Source organism: Notolepis coatsorum, assembly GCF_963971535.1.
Source record: "Notolepis coatsorum genome assembly, chromosome: 2".
In the NCBI taxonomy this organism is placed as follows: domain Eukaryota; kingdom Metazoa; phylum Chordata; class Actinopteri; order Aulopiformes; family Paralepididae; genus Notolepis; species Notolepis coatsorum.
Genome location: NC_140166.1, coordinates 62,105,738 through 62,126,324, shown reverse-complemented (window position 1 = coordinate 62,126,324; position 20,587 = coordinate 62,105,738). Strand labels below are relative to the sequence as shown.

Here is a 20,587-nt window from a genome sequence, read left to right as displayed (position 1 = left end):
AAATAAAGCAGATGGTGGCATGGCATTTCCAGATTTTTTCCTATATTTTAAGGCATACTCATTAAGTCCATTGACAACATGGTTTGACTCCCAAGCATTAGCATCTTGGAGAAAAATAGAAGAAAACATAGTAGCCCCACATAGACTGAAGGACATAGCATACACTAAACTACCAATCAAGCACTGTGAACGAAAATTTGGCCCCATAATTACTCATGCGATCCGGATATGGCGTGAATCACAAAAAAAAAATCCTAACCCACAAGAATGGCACAATCATACTCCCTTATTCAATAACAATGCTCTCTTAATTGGAAAACGACCTATACGATTCCCTATATGGGAAGAGCAAGGCATACACTCATTAGGGGATGTTTTTAACAAACAGGGTTTTTGTAGTGATAAAGAAATACGCAAATTTTTTTATCTCACCAAGTCCACATGGCTTTTTCACAAACAGTTAGAGCTATGTTTGAAGTCTCACGGTGTTCCATTAGACAGACCAATTGAACACCACAGATACCACAAATTCTTCTACTCAAGAGAGACATCGAGAGGTTTTGTTTCAGAATTTTATCATCAATTACTAACGTCCTCGTATGAAACCCTCCAACTTGACTCTGTCTGGAGGAGGGATATACCAGACCTGGAAAATGACTTTGATTGGCAAGGAGCCTGGGCAAATGTCCGACTTACATCAAGGAACCCGGATCATCAACAAATCAATCTTAACTATATTCACAGGACATACTTGACTCCTATAAGACTGTGCCGAATGGGGCTCAAACAAGATTCCAAATGCACCCAATGTACAAATGGGGACGAAGGGACATTTATGCACATGTATTGGGACTGCTCACCAGTTAAGGCATTCTGGAAAGATGTGACCCAACAAATATCAAAACTCGTATCTTGGAATATACCTGTACACCCCTCGGTATTGCTGTTGAATGATGTTTTTGAGTTTGCAGTGAATCCACAGCTAAAGAGATTGGTTTTATCGGGTATCACAGTAGCCAAAAAGCTGATCGCATCACGCTGGTTTCAACCGGAAAAAATGTGCCGTAAAGTTTGGTTTCTTACATATCTCGATGTAATTTACCATGAAATATCTACAGCAAGAATTCTGGGTCTCAATTAATCCAAAATGTCAATGTGGTTAGAAGTGGTGGAGAGAATAAAAGCTAGCTTATAATGGTAGTGTCTGGTTAGGTGCGAGGGATAGTGGAGGTACTTCTCAAGGTGGGGTCCGGGAGGGGGGGGTTCAAGCTGAGCATATGTGTGTAGGTTTTTTTTTTTTAGATAACAGGTATTATGGGTATATCTTATATAAAACAACTAACTAAAAGGTGATCTCATTGGATGTGCCCTGACAATTAATGCTTGTATATCTTATCGTGTGTTGTCATGCTTGTTTATATGTTTGTTTAAAAAATAATAAAAAAATAAAATACAAGAAACCCGATTTATTTCTTGGGTGGTTTTTACTGCAGTACATTTTTCCTAAACTGCTATACTTCATTACAGGCATCAGGGGGTGCTAGTGGTTCGAGTGTACAGAACATGACATCTCCAAACAGAGTGAACATGACATTATGTAAAACCTTGAGTCAGTAATACACTACCCACTTAACACATTACGCTTTAAGCTTCTATCAATTTTCTGTTAATCCAGTCATAACAAAAAACAGCCGGGTTTAGCTTAGATTTTATTATCTTGCCACAATGACATGATACTATCTTAAGAGGCATGCACACAGATAATGTTCATATGGTTAGATTTTAGTACAATGCATTTTTAAAACCATTACGCAGGGGTAAGGCTTCTTGTTGCTGTCACAGTGCGAGATTCACAGTTCTCTGTTTCTCTCCTGAGGCGCCCAACATACAGGAGGGAAGATGTCTGCAGTGACTAAACCACGGGATTTCCTTATTTTTTTTTCTTTCTTTCTTTTACATGAGCACAATACTAGACACGTTTTGTTTTTATGTACAGACATTCTAATACTGCTTATGGCAATGGACACAGCTCACACGACACGGTACATTCGCAATCCACTCATAGTACGTATGAGTTTCAGTCAGCGACACTAATAAAGAGGAACACACAGTAAAATAGCACACAAAAGAAAATGCAACTTTTTGTCGCAAGTTTCATATAGGCCTACATGATTTCCATTTCAAAAACGTAAACAAAGTATGTCAATAGTTATGCTGAGTTGCCTGTTATACTAAATGTGCGTGAGAGTGTTGTCAATGTCCAATACACATGGAATTTCTTTTACACGTGGAATTTAAAAAAAAGACTAGCACACCCCTCAGAATGACTCTGTGCCATTAAGAGGTTGAACTTCTGTATTGCCCTACAATTGACCATATTCACACAGCGGCCATTTTGCTCTCCTGTCCTGCTCGGCTTCTTCCCGCCCTGTTCCCGCCCATAACACCTCTGCTGCACGCATCCGTTTGAGGCCCAGGCACACAGGGTTCGCACAAGGTCCTTGAAGTGCTTAAAGTGCTTGATTCTTTTTTTACAAAGAAAGTCAATGTCTGGAATTCCTTGAAAACAGCCAATTTTGTTTACAAGCTGCTTAAAAACGTCTTGAAATTCAAATCAACCATTAATCAACCAAGTCCTGGGAAAGTCATTTTGCAATGTCTGTGGGAACCCTGGGTACATTATAGCATCAACTAAACATATTAAACCAAAGATATTTAAGACTAAAAATCACTTAAGCCCACCTTAGGTGGGAACAGGGAGTGAAGAAATCCCAACCTGAACATGGCATAAGAGCAAAATGGCCGCCATGTGAACAAGGTCAATGAAGTAAATTAGAACGATATGGCATTTTCTCCCCATGAAACCTCTGCTGCGAGCATTGGTTTGATGCACAGGTTACATTACAGCATCAACTAAACATATTAAACCAAAAGATATTTAACACTTAAGTCACTCCCCCAAGACTCCGCCTTTTCACAGTCCATCTCAACTGACGGCAGACGTTCAAGTTTGTCTTCGTCTTCGCCGTTTTCCAACCAGCCGGGACGTCCGATAGATATACACAAAGCAACCACGGTCCGCTCTGGGCTGCCTACTATCATTAGCAAAATATGTATTTACATGAAAAAATAAATAAATAACAGAAAACAAAAGGAATCAATATCTACAAGAAGTACCATTAACTTTATATGGATATACAAAATAAATTGTGATGCATTCACTCAAGTCAGTCCACACACAGTCTCGACTCACTAATATAAAGAAGCACAAGATAAGACAAATAAATAAACAAACGTAACGTAACGTGAGGACTCCTCCAGCTGGTCCGAGCTAAGAAAGCATCTTGTGTGTCCAAGGAGTGGCAACTGGATGTTCAGCACAGGGAAGATGATAAACCTTTGAAGTCATGGGGGGGGGGGGGCGAAACATCTGGCTGGGCACAGTGAAAAGCCATCCTCTACTAGTCATTGATCAGCTTGTTATGCCCTTCAAAGCTTGAATAGCCACATCACAACAACGTGTGGAACAGGCTCTGTCCTTCGGTTATATGTACATGGGCGTCTCCTGTCCTGTCAGCAGTCTGAACATGGCCGCTGGCATGGTCTTCATGTGAATCTGGCGAGGAAAGAAACAAACGCATCGTAAACTCAACAAAATTGGCGACCTCTTAAAAAAATAATTTTTTTATTTAATTGAACCCTTTCACTACCACACAACAAAGGGTTAACCCTTTCACAACTACACTACAGAAGGTTAACCCTTTCACTACCACACCACAGCCGGTTAACCGTCTGTAATGTGGTAGTGAAAGGGTTAACCTTCTGTAGTATGGTAGTGATTTTGATTTGATTACATTTTATTAGACATTTAAAAAGATACAAGATCCCAGAAAAACATCATGGATGCTACATAAAAAAGTCAAGACTTATTTCCATTGTGGTCCTTGGTCTCAGACAGACGAGCGATACAAAACATGACCATAAATAACAATTTGACAAACTACATAGACATGAACATTTTAAATGCAGTTACAAACGTAGCCACAGACAACAATGTATCAGACAACATTTTCATGCATTTTAAAATCTACTTTTTGACATTGTCAAGGAGCCATGATTTGACTTTTTCTACTTTTTTAAAATTGTGTCGGCTATTGATGGCTCCCCAGAATTTAAAAGAACATTTGGCCATATTTGTTTTGAACCTTGGAATACACAGGTCGGAAAGGGCTCTTAACAGGCGCCTCCAAAATTGGCCATTTTCGTTTTCGTTTTTGAGGACTGCATACTTTTTTTGCAAACCAAAACAACATACTTTATCCTTATAGCACATGCATGAGCCTGGTCTCTTTTGAAAGATGACATTCTGAAGTTTCGGATTCCAGAGAAAGAATGCACTTTTAGTGCTAACGTAATAGTGACATAGGTCTGAACTTGAGTTGTAAAAAAACTACTAAAGTTACTACTAAAGTTTTTCTGTAGTAGTTAGTAGTCCAGAGGTAGTATTTCCCCAGAAGGTGGTATGGCTTACAAATCCATAGCCTGAAGCCTTATGTAGTACATATCCAAATTTCATAAAGATCCATTCAGAAATGAGTAATTAGGAGTGATTTTGGTAAACTGTGTACAAAGAAAAACTCAGTTTTCTCATAGACTTCAATTCATTCGGCTGTTTTGCTCTTCCTGTTTTCGTGTTTTTTTTATGTAGATCCCCATGTGGGGTATCATTGGAAAGCCACACTCATTGGCTACAACGATCCACAATAATTTTCGAGATCGGATCTAGATTGACGGAACTACTGCAGCCTGAGTTGGGAGTGTACTTTGCACAAGCCTCAAATACCGGCATGTAACTCGAGAACCGCTGAACGGATTTTGTCGGATTTTGTCGGATTTTGTCGGATTTTGTCGCTATCGACAGGCAAAAAATAAGCCTTCAATTCGATATATATATTGTATTACAAAATATGCACACCCGAGCCACTAGGCAACAAAGTGCTGGTTGCAAAAAGTCCGAAAAATGTCCCATATATGGGATGTTGCAGCTTAAGAGGTTGAGTGAATGTGCACGTCTAACCTCGCCGACGGAGTTGGAGAGCGCCTGGACGATCTTCTCATGTGCCGTGGCCACCACACTCTGGCTGTTGATCTCGATGATGCGGTGGCCCACACGGACCCCCCCGCGCTCCGCGATGCCGCCGCGCATCAGACTGCAGATCTGTGAGGGAAGACGTAAACAAAGAGGACGGGCCTCGTATCAGATCAAATCAAATTAATCTGTAAGGCCCGACAACACACGCAAATGTCCCGGACCCCATGGGCCGGACACGTCTTCTTTAAACAAGTGAAGAAGAAACATAAATCAAGAACAAAACAAAAACACCATAACGTCCAAAAAAAGCAAAATAAATGCAACACCCCACGCGAAGGTAAGGAAAAACTCACTAAAAACCTAGCAATAGGAAAAAATGCACCACAGGCAATGTGGAGGAGAGAAACCTTAGAAGGGCCGTTCAAGGGGGGGATCTCCCTTCTTAGATGTCGGTGATAGTAGTGTTGCAGTAAAACAGGCGAACAGTTGGTAAGCATGCACTCATATGTGTAATGAAACACAGATAAGTGCATGCGATAGCAACTGAACATTTTGAAAGATAGAGCTGATGGCGGATCTATTTGAGGCAAATAGCATATCAGCAGGGTATTAAAGAGTCTTAAAAAGTCTTACATAATTATCGATTTAAGGCCTTGAACGGTATGAACAAGTCTTAAATCAAATGTTTGAGGGGGGGGGGGGGGGGGGGGAGGCAGCCCGGCTGTCAGGAGATTTAATAATATTAAATATATAAAATGTTTTTTGTATTCAAGTTTTTTGCTGGGCTACCGGGAGCTTGGTGTGTCTGGCGGGAGCTCAGATTCAGATTCAGATTACTTTATTCACCATATTGCAGTACAGATGGCTGCAGGGCACAGCTTGTATGGAACATGCACGAATTTAAATAGGCACGCAAGTGCAGCTGTCAGTTCAGTGTCTATGTGTTTTTAGTTTTTTTTGCTAGTGTGGTGGTGAAATTCGTATTAAAAAAGGTCTTAAAAAGTCTTAAATGTAACTTGTTGAAAATCCGCAGACACCCTAATCAGTGAGAAGAGGAGACGGTAACATGATGACAGTCCTGGATGCTTATATGAGGCTGTGCAGCTAGGAGTGCAGTTTGAGTTTATTTGGATCCCCATTAGCTGTTACAAATGGCAACAGCTACTCTTCCTGGGGTCCACACAAAACAATAAATACAAACAAACAACATAATTAAAAATAAAACCAACAATAAACATACGAAACAATATACATAACATAATCAAACATAATCCCCCCCCCCCCACACTCATCCAACCCACCTCATTACATTAGCATTATACCAAAATATTACAAAATGACTAGTAAAATAATAAAACGTTATATATCAAGCATTGTGCCTGTACCCAAAAGTAACCTCTTTACTTGCTTTTTAAAGCTTTCTTTGCTTGTTGCTTGAGTAATTTCATATGGCAACCTATTCCACTGTGAGATGGCCATATACTGTACATAGCAGTTAATTTCATTGCATTTGATCTCGGTAGAGGAATTGAAACAGGACCCCTGGTGACTTGTCTTGTCCTGTGCTTATGTCTGTCTTGTGAAAAGGTTATTCTTGAGTACAGGCAGCTTGGTTGTTTAGACACAGCTATATTCCTGAATAGTGTTAGTAGACTGCGTGTCGATCTGTCCTCTACCCTCAACCACGTAAGATCGCTATGCATTTGGTCTACACCTGTTCTCGTAGAACACCCGAGTGCCAGACGAGCTGCTCTATTCTGAAGTTTGTTGAGATCTTTTTTTGCTGCACTTGACCAGATTGCTGGGCAGTAGTCAAGGTGTGATAACACCAAGGTTTGAATAACCTGTAAGAGGGTAAGTGGTGTTAATAAAGTGGAGTATCTTATTAATTATCAGTGATTGCTGCAACAGACAGAGCTATAGCTATAATAACTTTTGAGGCGCAGAATGATAAGCCGACATCACAATGAACCCTAAGAAGAGATGATAGGATTTGGCTTTTGCTTAAAATATTTCTTGAGTTGAAGGAGTGTGATATGGTATCACAATACTGACAGTCAGTATTATCAATTAAATAGTGAAATAGGAAAACGTGAAATAGTTGCAAGAATGTTAGGTCTGTTCTTACGATGCCATTCTGGACACTGAAACCCAGCTGGTACTTCAGGTCTGGTCTCTTGATAAGGACAGTGGTGACGGGAGGACAGCTGACGATGTTCAGTTTGACCTGGACCTGGTTCTTTAAGCCCTGAAGAAGAAAAAACACACACACACACACACACACACACACACACACACACACACACACACACACACACACACACACACACACACACACACACACACACACACACACACACACACACACACACACACACACACACACACACACACACACACACACACACACACACACACACACACACACACACACACACACACACACACACACACACACACACAGTGTTAAGAGGCAGCTTGGCAATTTACATAACCAGTACGTTGTGTACGTCAGGTCCAAATGGTTGGGGGCTGGTGAGAGCAAAGCTTGAATTGGATTTCTAATATTATTTGTTAATGACAGAGGGGTTTGAAATAATTTGGGCTTTTCACACCGCCATCGTGTCACCAGCACTATTATATGCAGTGATCTACACGCCTCTTTTTAGGACAAAACTGTTCGTTTTGTTACTTGTGAATGCACTGTCCGATTTCCACCAAACTTGACAAATATGTTTGCCTTACAATAGGAAGCGGAGGCCTGTGAAGTTCTGAGTCATCTGGCCTCATGGTGCTGGAGAATAGTCTCATACAACTAAAAACGTGGAACTACTCCTCAATATGGGAGCATAATAGTAAAGTACTTGAGTAATTGTACTTCGTTACAATACTTAAGTACTGTTTTGGGGGATTTGTACTTTACTCGAGTATTATTAGGTTTGTATACTTTGTACTTTTACTCCATTACATTTCAGAGAAAAAAAACATACTTTTTACTCCTTACATTTAAAATGCAGACCTACAAAGTACAAAGTAAAAATCTCACAGGTCCAACCATTTTAATTAGTATATTTTAATTGTTTATCTGGCCGAACTAACATTAACGTTATTAATCCTGCGACCGCAGGTAAACAGCCAATCAAATCCCCATCAATGGAAAATGAACCCGCCCATACCCATGCTGATTGGTCCTTGTGCAACACTAGAAAGCCGGGATCTTTGATTAAACCCCTGCTATCAGAAGAATAGACAGTCAGATCCGCATTATGCTGTGGTTAATATTGTGATATTATTCAGGGTACTCCAGTATTCTGTGGTTAATATTGTGATATTATTCAGGGTACTCCAGTATTCTGTCTTTAATATTGTGATATTATTCAGGGTACTCCAGTATTCTGTCTTTAATATTGTGATATTATTCAGGGTACGCCAGTATTCTGCCTTTAATATTGTGATATTATTCAGGATAATCCAGTATGCTGTGGTTAATATTGTGATATTATTCAGGATACACCATTCTGTTTTTAATATTGTGATATTATTCATGCTGTGATGTGAATCCCGTCCATGTTAGTTTACCTTCAATGGAGAAGTGCATTAAATAATTTTAACGCAAAAAGTGTCCTCTGTTCTTTCATTTCAGCATTGTCTATCGCAGAACACATTCCATTGTGGGCAGAGTGTCTGCTTGGTTTCATTCCAGCCTTGCCTAAACACCAGCCGATGATTTCACTAATTGGCTCACCTCTTCAACTAACTCGCCTGGTGCAATGTACTGTATAGTTAAAATGAAAACTTGGCCCACAATGGAATGAGTTTGAGACCCCTGGTCTATCCCTTTCAAACAATTTTTTTTACTTTTACTGTTTAGTACTTAAGTACATTTAAAAGTAGGACTTTTTTACTTTTACTCAAGTGTGTTTTTAGCCAGATACTTTGACTTTTACTTGAGTCAGATTTTGAAACGGTACCCATACTTTCACTTACTGTAAGTATAATTTCTGGGTACTTTTTACACCCGTGAGTATCTATCTATTTTTGTTTGTGCAGATCATCACCTTATAAGCAATAGTCCACTGAAACAAGATGGCCGCCGTTGAACTACACGGGAGACTCCGCTGTGAGCCATCTAGTGTTTATATATATATATCTATGGTAGCAGCGGAGTGTTACTTTGGCAACAAACCATACTGTATCTCACGCTGATCCATATTGAATATGACACCGTAATAGGGAGGTGTAGTGGTTACTTCCTGGTCTATAGGGAGGTGTAGTGGTTACTTCCTGGTCTATAGGGAGGTGTAGTGGTTACTTCCTGGTCTATCGGGAGGTCACGGTGTAGTGGTTACTTCCTGGTCTATAGGGAGGTGTAGTGGTTACGTTATTGCCGTTTCCGGCCGGTCCACCTCGCAAAATTGCAACGTATTTCCCCCATTGCCCATTTCTAAATCGTCTCGTTTAAAACAAATAAAGCATGAACATTTGCACGGTGTACCTTTCTGTGCACATTCATCCACAATCTATAGCTCAACGTGAAAATATTCGCAATTAATTGTAAAAAAAATAAATCGCCGCATTTTATTTCAACCAAAAATACTTAAACAATAATGTTAGTGATAGAAGGGAACTCATTTTGTGCAAAAATGGAAAGCTTTCCAATGTTCATGAGGCAGAATTGTTACAATAGCCGATAATCCATTTCCCCAATGATTAATCCCTATACGGGTGGCGTCTATGCCAAATACAACACAGTTCGGTGTCCGGGTTCCTCTGATTGGCCACTAAGCTCACGTGACCGCGCGCTAGCACGCCCCCCTTATCGCCCGCTGCTGCACTGTGAAGCGGAAGAGCCAGCGAGGCGACGCAAGGCGGTGGTTTCAGCAGCAGCGGCCGTCTTCTTCCGAGGCGGGTCGTTCTTATTAATCCCTAATGTCGCATATGTTGTGTATGTCATAAATGTCGATATGAATTGAAAATGGGGGACCCTGATGTAAACAAGACAAACGTCTTTCTCTGGTCTGCATCCCCTTAACAATTGTGTGTATTGCGCCGTACTGTATTGTACCCATTCTGCAATCTGTTAAATAAACTTTTCATTCATTCATTCATTCATTCATTCATTCATTCATTCATTCATTCATTCATTCATTCATTCATTCATTCATTCATTCATTCATTCATTCATTTCTCCCCCACTACTCCCAAAAGTAACACTAAATAGATAAAGTACAACAACGCCAGACTCAAGAAACTGTGTTGCATGGGTGTAATCTCTCCTCTAGCTATATCAAAGAGGTTGCGTTCAGGAATCGACGTTGTGATGTCCTACGGATCTTCCTCTCTAAAAGCCCCACGCAATACAGCATGTCTTGAATGTTCAGGCAGGAATTCACCGCAAGAAAGGACATCACAACGTCGATTCCTGAACGCAACCTCTTTGATATAGCTAGAGGAGAGATTACACCCATGCAACACAGTTTCTTGAGTCTGGCGTTGTTGTACTTTATCTATTTAGTGTTACTTTTGGGAGTAGTGGGGGAGAAATGAATGAATGAATGAAAACTTTATTTAACAGATTGCAGAATGGGTACAATACAGTACGGCGCAATACACACAATTGTTAAGGGGATGCAGACCAGAGAAAGACTTTCGTCTTGTTTACATCAGGGTCCCCCATTTTCAATTCATATCGACATTTATGACATACACAACATACATGACATTAGGGATTAATAAGAACGAGCCGCCTCGGAAGAAGACGGCCGCTGCTGCTGAAACCACCGCCTCGCGTCGCCTCGCTGGCTCTTCCGCTTCACAGCGCGGCAGCGGGCGATAAGGGGGGCATGCTAGCGCGCGGTCACGTGGGCTTAGTGGCCAATCAGAGGAACCCGGAAACCGAACTGCGTTGTATTTGGCATAGACGCATACGGGTGGACCTCGTGGGCGGTCCAGAGTGACGTCAGACTACACCTCCCTATACGGGTGGACCTCGTGGGCGGTCCAGAGTGACGTCAGACTACACCTCCCTATACGGGTGGACCTCGCGGGCGGTCCAGAGTGACGTCAGACTACACCTCCCTATACGGGTGGACCTCGCGGGCGGTCCAGAGTGACGTCAGACTACACCTCCCTATACGGGTGGACCTCGCGGGCGGTCCAGAGTGACGTCAGACTACACCTCCCTATACGGGTGGACCTCGCGGGCGGTCCAAAGTGACGTCAGACTACACCTCCCTATACGGGTGGACCTCGCGGGCGGTCCAGAGTGACGTCAGACTACACCTCCCTATACGGGTGGACCTCGCGGGCGGTCCAAAGTGACGTCAGACTACACCTCCCTATACGGGTGGACCTCGCGGGCGGTCCAGAGTGACGTCAGACTACACCTCCCTATTGGACACAACTGTACTCCAGGACGTTAGTAGCCCTGTGTCTCCCAGTCCCACGCGTACCTTGATGATCCCCTGACAGGTGGCGAGTGGCAGGCCCACCAGGCTGGTGTTGTTGATGGACATGATCTGGTCTCCGATGCTGAGCTTGCCGGAGCGCGCCGCGGGCCCGCCGTTCATCATGTTGGCCAGGATGACCGTGGGCAGGATGGAGCCCCAGCCGGACTCCACGATCACCACGCCCAGGATCTCACCTTTACTCTTCTCCAACTGCAGCTGTGTGTGTGTGGGGGATGCAGACCAGTTAAGGGGATGCAGACCAGAGAAAGACTTTCGTCTTGTTTACATCAGGGTCCCCCATTTTCAATTCAGGGGTGTTGATTATTTGTCCATATACTGCACAGCTAGAGCCTCACAGCTAAACTTGAATGTGCTTGTTAGCCGTCTGGCAGCAGCTGAGGAACTAGTATACAGAGTCCAACAACGCCTGCTGGTCCAATTCTACACCAGGCCATAATTCAAAGCATCCTCACCTCATCCATCACAGTCTGGTACGGCTCAACTGACAAACACACCAAACACAAACTTCAACGCATCACCAAGACAGCCTCCAAAATAATTGGCTGCCCCCTCCCCTCTCTGGACTCCATCTACACCTCACGCACAGTCACCCGCTCTGGAAAAATAGTCAACGATCCCTCTCACCCAGCAGCACACCACTTATTCCAGCACATGCCCTCAGGTCGCTACAGGTCCATTCTAACCAGACACACACGCTTCACAAACAGTTTTTTCCCCACAGCAGTCCGAACACTGAACACCCTGGCCCGCCCCCCCCCCCCCCCCCCCCCCCCTTTGCACAGACGGGCAAGCATCTGTCACTGACTGAAGGTGCTCCCATAGTATGGTCCGCTCGACTATGGGAGGGCCTTGACACTGTTACCGTGACTGTCCTGTATGTATCTATGTATATATGTATTTATTGTGGGGATTGGGAGGCGGGAGGGGGGCGTTTTTGATGTTTGATGTCTGATGTTTCATGTTGATGTAACCAGTGCCTAACAATCTGTACCGCAAACAATTACCACCAACCATCGTTGTGTGGCATTAAAGTATCTTGTATCTTGTAACCCTGAAGGCAAACTTCTCCCGTGTGCCAAATGACCCTGATGATGACCCAGGAATCTAACGTCATGCTAGCAAGCCTTTTCTGTCAATAACTTTGCCTATGGCTAACAAACATGAATATGTTCTGACAGTACGTTTGACAAAAAGGCTGGCTTGCTATAGCCAGACATCTCATTGTCCACAAATCAATAACATGGCCATGGTATAAGTGGGATAATAACACACCTAGAGGTTTGCATTTTATGAAAAAGAATGCACTTTGCAGATGTAATTAGCTCCTGCATCGTGCATTATCTTTCAATAAACGCACACCTCATCGTGTATTATCCCTTACTTAACGTCTGCTATGTCATGTACAGTCATGTATATTATTTATACATGTCATGTACAGTCATGTATATTTATACATGTCATGTACAGTTATGTATATTTATACAACATCTACTATTTCATGGCTAGTTATGTATATTTATACAACATCTACTATCTCATGTCCAGTTATGCATATTTATACAACATCTACTATCTCATGTCCAGTTATGTATATTTATACAACATCTACTATCTCATGTCCAGTTATGTATATTTATACAACATCTACTATCTCATGTCCAGTTATGTATATTTATACAACACCTACTATCTCATGTCCAGTTATGTATATTTATACAACATCTACTATCTCATGTCCAGTTATGTATATTTATACAACATCTACTATCTCATGTCCAGTTATGTATATTTATACAACACCTACTATCTCATGTCCAGTTATGTATATTTATACAACACCTACTATCTCATGTCCAGTTATGTATATTTATACAACACCTACTATCTCATGTCCAGTTATGTATATTTATACAACACCTACTATCTCATGTCCAGTTATGTATATTTATACAACATCTACTATCTCATGTCCAGTTATGTATATTTATACAACACCTACTATCTCATGTCCAGTTATGTATATTTATACAACACCTACTATCTCATGTCCAGTTATGTATATTTATACAACATCTACTATCTCATGTCCAGTTATGTATATTTATACAACATCTACTATCTCATGTCCAGTTATGTATATTTATACAACACCTACTATCTCATGGCCAGTTATGTATTATACAACATCTACTATCCCATGTCCAGTTATGTATATTTATTTATACAACATCTACTATCTCATGTCCAGTTATGTATATTTATACAACATCTACTATCTCATGTCCAGTTATGTATATTTATTTATACAACATCTACTATCTCATGTCCAGTTATGTATATCTATACTTCTTCCATGTCACAGTTCTTCAAACCATTGTTGAGCATGAATGTAAACAGATTTATTCCGTTTCTAAATCACTCCCTGCTGAGCAGAAATGAAAGCCAGTCAAACATCAGAGAGCAGGGAGTGATCAATTACAACCCCCCGCCCCCAGGGGGAACCATATCAATTCATGACCGCAGAGAAACAGAGCCCACAGGTGGATGCTGCTGGTGGTGGGAGTGGGAAAGCATGAGCAGCAGCAGCAGGTATAGGCAAAGCATAACCTCGTTCCCAGTTGTATCTCCTCCGTGAGATAAAGCCCGGTAAAGCACAACGGCCAAAAGTGTGTATGGGGTAGAATTTCCGGTGTATGTACTTCCCCTGGAAGCTGCCTCCGAACGGACCAAACTTTCCCCCCGAATCCTGTCGGCAAACGAGCTAGAACGTCCCGGTCATGTAGTAAATTCTTCAGGCAAAGCCGTTGCAGTGGCTTAAACGAGGAAATATTGTGCACTGCACACGTTTCTATAATTGTTTTGTCGAAACCGGAAAGCCTGTACTTCCTGTACTTCCTGTACTTCCGTTTGCACACTTTAGGAGGCATAGCTTTACCAGCCTAGGCAAAGCAGCAGAGAATGAGAACTTGTACTTTAAATAAGGCCGCCTATTAGATGACGTAGTGTGTGCAGGCTGGTGTGATAGGCTAGCTGACACATGCAGGCTGGTGTGATAGGCTAGCTGACACATGCAGGCTGGTGTGATAGGCTAGCTGACACATGCAGGCTGGTGTGATAGGCTAGCTGACACATGCAGGCTGGTGTGATAGGCTAGCTGACACATGCAGAGTGGTGTGATAGGCTAGCTGACACATGCAGGCTGGTGTGATAGGCTAGCTGACACATGCAGGCTGGTGTGATAGGCTAGCTGACACATGCAGAGTGGTGTGATAGGCTAGCTGACACATGCAGAGTGGTGTGATAGGCTAGCTGACACATGCAGGCTGGTGTGATAGGCTAGCTGACACATGCAGAGTGGTGTGATAGGCTAGCTGACACATGCAGAGTGGTGTGATAGGCTAGCTGACACATGCAGGCTGGTGTGATAGGCTAGCTGCATTGTTCTGTCTTTATTACCTAACAGGCTGAAAATAAATACGTCACAGTTTCGGCTAAAGATAATCCTGAATATCCCAGAGTCGTAACAAGGGTCTGTTGAGGAGTAGGCCTGATAGCGGCTACATCTGCACGTTCTACATTGCACTACTTTTATTGTCTTTTATGCCTATTCTTATGTCTGCACTTCATGCATTGCTTTTATTCTGTCAACTGTATGCTGATTTTATGCCTATGTTCATTTTATGCTATTTGCTGTGAAGCACTTTGAGCTGCAATCCATGTATGAAAGGTGCTATATAATAAAAGTGATTATTATTACATTATTATGATCAATTAATATACAGTATATGGATCCACGTGGGTTAGTACATTTTGGAAATGTTTTTCTTTCCCATTAAGAAGTACATTTTAATATTTCTTTAATACAATACATTTAGTTACGAATACAATTGAGCTTTTTTTTCTTTTTCTTTTTTTAACCTGCCATATACACTTTACAAAAGTACCTTATGTAACACAGACACACACACACACATCACCCAACCATGCACACACTTAAATCACAAACTCACACACATCACGCAACCATGCACAGTTTGCACACACTTATAAACATAGACATACTGTACACACATCAACCAACCATGCACACACACACACTTATAACACAAACACACACATCACCCAACCATGCACACTTATAACACACACACATCACCCAACCATGCACACACACACACTTATAACACAGACACACACATCACCCAACCATGCACACTTATAACACACACACATCACCCAACCATGCACACACTTACTGTATAACACAAACACACACACACACATCACCCAACCATGCACACACTTATAACACACACACATCACCCAACCATGCACACACTTACTGTATAACACAAACACACACACACACATCACCCAACCATGCACACACTTATAACACACACACATCACCCAACCATGCACACTTACAGTATAACACACACACATCACCCAACCATGCACACACTTATAACACACACACATCACCCAACCATGCACACACTTATAACACACACACATCACCCAACCATGCACACACTTATAACACACACACATCACCCAACCATGCACACTTACAGTATAACACACACACATCACCCAACCATGCACACACTTACTGTATAACACAAACACACACACACACATCACCCAACCATGCACACACGTATAACACACACACATCACCCAACCATGCACCATGCACGGATGGTACCGCGAAGCGCAGTCACGATAGACTTTAGATGTTGTGAAGTGGCTGGGGAGAGTAGCGGTGCTGTGGGTTAAACTCACTCTCACATCCTCAAAAGACACAGAAACACTTTCCACACTTTCCAGTTCCGAGAATTGGAAACACGAAATTGGGATGGGAGAAAAATAGAAAATAAGGAGAAAAAGTGGATACAAAAAAAAATACTTTCCAGTCGGACTCAGTTTCAGTTTTGTTCACTAGACGCCATCCTACCTCCTTGCAGTTCTCAGAGTTGGAGAAGTGAATGAGGTCATCGTTGTACATCTCCTGGGTGTTGATGATGTCACTGTACTCCTTCTGGCTCAGGTCCTCGGGGTTGATGCCGTTGGCTCTCAGGAACTCCTGATAGGCCACACTGAAGGCCTGGCCAATGGACTGGGCTATCAGCTGGGCCTGGGAACCGATGAGATTTAGATTTTATTTTATTACGGATCCCCATTAGCTGGTGCCATAGCAACCAGCTAGTCTTCCTGGGGTCCACACAAAAAAAACATACCAAAACAATTATTGCAAAACAAAATTATTAAAAGTCAGTACTCAACACACAATGCATAATGAAACTAACAATTAAGATGGCTAAAATTACATGCAAGCAAAGAAACAGAAAACAAGAAAACAAAACAAAATACTTTACAGTGTTAAATACAATTTAAGATTATTTAAAAAAATGTATCTACTGTAAAAGCAGCAGAGGTTTTGAGGCACGTAGGTTACTCCAAAGAGTTAATGATCTAAAAATAAAAGATCTCCTTAAAGATAAGGAAAAGCGGTGAGATAATAATAGTTGTATAAATGTTAGATGTAGCTATTCCACCTATAGAGAAGAGAACGCCTAATTGATATTTAAATTATTGGATTTCATGGTGTTTTTTTTTGCTTTGTTCTTGATTTATTGTGATTTTTTAAATGTTTTTGGTAGATGTTTTATTGGTTTTTGCTACCGGGCAGTCCGGTAGAGAGAGAGAGAGGAAGTATGGGAGATAGAGGGGGGAAGACATTCGACAAAGGTCGCCGAGTCCGAGAGTCAAACCCGGGACGCCTGAATTCTTTTACCAACGGATTTCCAGTTCCGCGTTCGCGTTCTGCGCTCTGATTGGCCACTGACGTTTCTGGTCGCGCCAAACGTGTGACGCCTGTTTCTACACCGGTTAAGCTTAGGCACTCTTTCGAAGTTGGTTAAGGTTAGAGTTTGTCTTAGAGCAGGGCGATAGAATGCCTGCCCTGATTCCAAACTCTAACCTTAACCAACTTCGAAAGAGTCGCCTAAGCTTAACCAGTGATAAACTAGGCGGTAGGTAGTTTGCTGCTGTTCGAGGCGGAAATGGGCGCGTCCCGCGATTGGGCGCACATGTCACATGACCAGAAACGTTAGTGGCCAATCAGATCGCACCAGAAACGTCAGTGGCCAATCAGATCGCACCAGAAACGTCAGTGGCCAATCAGATCACAGAACGCGAACGCGGAAACTGGAAATCCGTTGGTAAAAGAATGGACGCACCCGGGACGGCCGTGTTGCACCGCAGCGCTGTACTTGGCGCGCCACCCTGGCGCCCCCTGGGGACATTAACGTGTGTTGTTGGGCCTTACAAATACATTTGATTTGATTTGATTTTGATACGAGAAAGCATTCTGCAGCAAAGATTACAGTGGTTTACATGTTCCAAGCACAACAATTGATCTGCATTGTCAAAGGCTCTTTGCTATCATCTAACGTACAAACAGCTAGTGTCTGCCCTGGATATGGTGCAGCAGTCCATAAACAATAATGCTGTAGAAACGATCTTTCCTTTTAACCCTTTTGTCACGTGGCAGTGAAAGGGTTGATTGGGTACTACATGGTACTACAGGGTACTACATGGTACTACATGGTACTACATGGCACTACAGGGTACTACGTGGTACTACATGGTACTACAGGGCACTACAGGGTACTACATGGTACTACATGGCACTACATGGCACTACAGGGTACTACATGGCACTACAGGGTACTACAGGGTACTACAGGGTACTACATGGCACTACAGGGTACTACAGGGTACTACATGGCACTACAGGGTACTACATGTCTGCTCTTTTGCAGCACCACAAACATGGGAACTCTCTAACTCTTCCCCCCCTCCCCCCCCCTCCCCCCCCTCCCTCCCCCCGCCTCCCCCCCTTCCCTCCCCCATCTCTCTGAGTGCCCGTCTCCTACCGCTGACTAAGGTGATGGATGCCTCTGGGTCTTGGCCAAGATTGCAGTGACTGCTCTACATGCACCTCCGAGGCCTTGGATCAGTTATTTACCGTCGTCTGTCCGTGGTCCTGTCAACTGATTAACAGTATTAACAGACTGTTAACAGATTAACAGTCAACGCGGTTTCATTGCTGGGTTAAGTACTTCTATTCTATTCACATAATATGCTTACTTCATATATCTACTCCATTCACATATATGCTTACCACTTGTATCTATTGCTATGTCCGCCCACTACAATCACATGAGCTGTCTAACGCCTGTCCCGTCTCCCTGTCCCCCTATGAGTTGCTGTCCTGGAGTGCTGACCGGAGTGTCGGCCGTCCCGTGATGAAGGCCGGGAGGTTGCGACCCCCTCTGCGTGCCCCCCTGTCTCCGGAGGTCTCGTAGTGGTGACCGGAGTGCCGGACGTCCCGCGATGATGTCGGGGAGTTCGCGACCCTCTCTGCGCCGCCCCTATCTCCCTGTCTCCGGCTGTCCCTGAGCAATGACCGGAGTGTTGAATGTCCCGTGACTAAGACGGGGAGGACGTGACCCTCTTTGCGCCGCCCCTGTGCCTCAAATAGATCCGCTATCAGCTCTATCTTAAATCTTTCAAAATGTTCAGTTGCTATCGCTATTAGCTCTATCTTTAATCTTTCAAAATGTTCAGTTGCTATTGCATGCACTCATCTGTGTTTCACTACACACATGAGTGCATGCTTACCAACTGTCCGTCTGCAACACTACTATCACCAACATCTAAGAAGGGAGATCCCCCCTTGAATGGCCCTTCTAAGGTTTCTCTCCTCCACACTGCCTGTGGAGCTTTTTTTCCTATTGTTAGGTTTTAGTGAGTTTTTCCTTACCTTCGCGTGGGGTATGTCTGGGAGTGCTTGCATTCTTTCATTCTTTAATTTATTTGCATTTATCTTAAATTTTTTGGACCTTATGGTGTTCTTGTTCTGTTCTTGACTTATTGTTATGTTTTCTTCTTGACTTGTTTAAAGAAGACCTGCGGCCCATGGGGACATTAACGTGTGTTGTCGGGCCTTATAAATAAATTTGATTTGATTTGATTTGATTTGATTGATTGATTGATTGATTGAAAACTTTATTAACATATTGCAGAATGGGTACAATACAGTACAGCTCAATACACACAATTGTTAAGGGGATGCAGACCAGAGAAAGACTTTCGTCTTGTTTACATCAGGGTCCCCCATTTTCAATTCATCAGGACATATATGACATACATGACATACAGATAGACAGTACTGCTACATCTATACTGTACATTTATGACATACCAGATTTGCAAATACAGTACTGTTTGTGATACAAAAAGAGTCAAGAAAAGGGAGTATATACATTTGACGTGGAAACTGTACTTCTGTATTGTCGCAGTGAAAGGGTTAACCCTTTGGTAGTGGTAGTGAAAGGGATGAGGACCATCATCAGTCACATGGTCTGGATGCGAGTATAAAATTAAGCAAAAATATCAATCAATTTAAAGGTAGAGCTATAAACAAGCACTTATGGACACATATAAGCGAGAGGAGCTTGAGCAGTAATGTCACTGCCTAATACATATTTTTTGGATATTTGGATATATTTATACAACGGCATGCAAATTTCTCGATTCTGATTGGCTGAAACAGTCCATTTACACGTATGTATTGCGATCAGTCCACGCTTGCTGGCCCAGGACCCGCCCACAACCGAATCACATCACATCAATCCGCCGGATCACAAGAAGGTGGACAATAATCTTTACAAATGGATATGTTGATAGCGACTAAACGACTAAATATCAAGCGATTCTGTCACAGCGAATGTCTTAGTCGTTTAAACAATGTTGGATGATGTAATTGATGGGTCTTGAATCATTCTGTAACAAAAGAAAAATCGCGGATTGATTGATTGATTAATTTTCTATTTTTTTTCAATTTCTTTTTCCTTTCGACTGTCAGCGCTCGCTCTAGTCTCCACCCACCGCCACACCCCCCCCCCCCCCCCCACACACCCCTCTACAGTAGGTTTAAAAAAATAAATAAAAG

At 42.5% G+C, this 20,587-nt stretch overlaps 1 protein-coding gene across 1 annotated transcript in view; it reads right to left on the bottom strand.

Moving 5' to 3' along the window:
* Positions 1 to 3,544: 3,544 nt before the first annotated feature.
* apba2b (amyloid beta (A4) precursor protein-binding, family A, member 2b) overlaps positions 3,545 to 20,587 on the bottom strand; it is a gene marked incomplete at both ends in the record, with an annotated part of 110,469 nt that continues 93,426 nt past the window's right edge. Inside the window, 5 exons of the mRNA XM_084308183.1 lie at positions 3,545 to 3,616; positions 5,078 to 5,218; positions 7,221 to 7,340; positions 11,545 to 11,757; positions 16,523 to 16,702. Of these exons, the coding sequence (XP_084164309.1) occupies positions 3,545 to 3,616; positions 5,078 to 5,218; positions 7,221 to 7,340; positions 11,545 to 11,757; positions 16,523 to 16,702 (726 nt within the window). The remainder of the gene's footprint in view (positions 3,617 to 5,077; positions 5,219 to 7,220; positions 7,341 to 11,544; positions 11,758 to 16,522; positions 16,703 to 20,587) is intronic.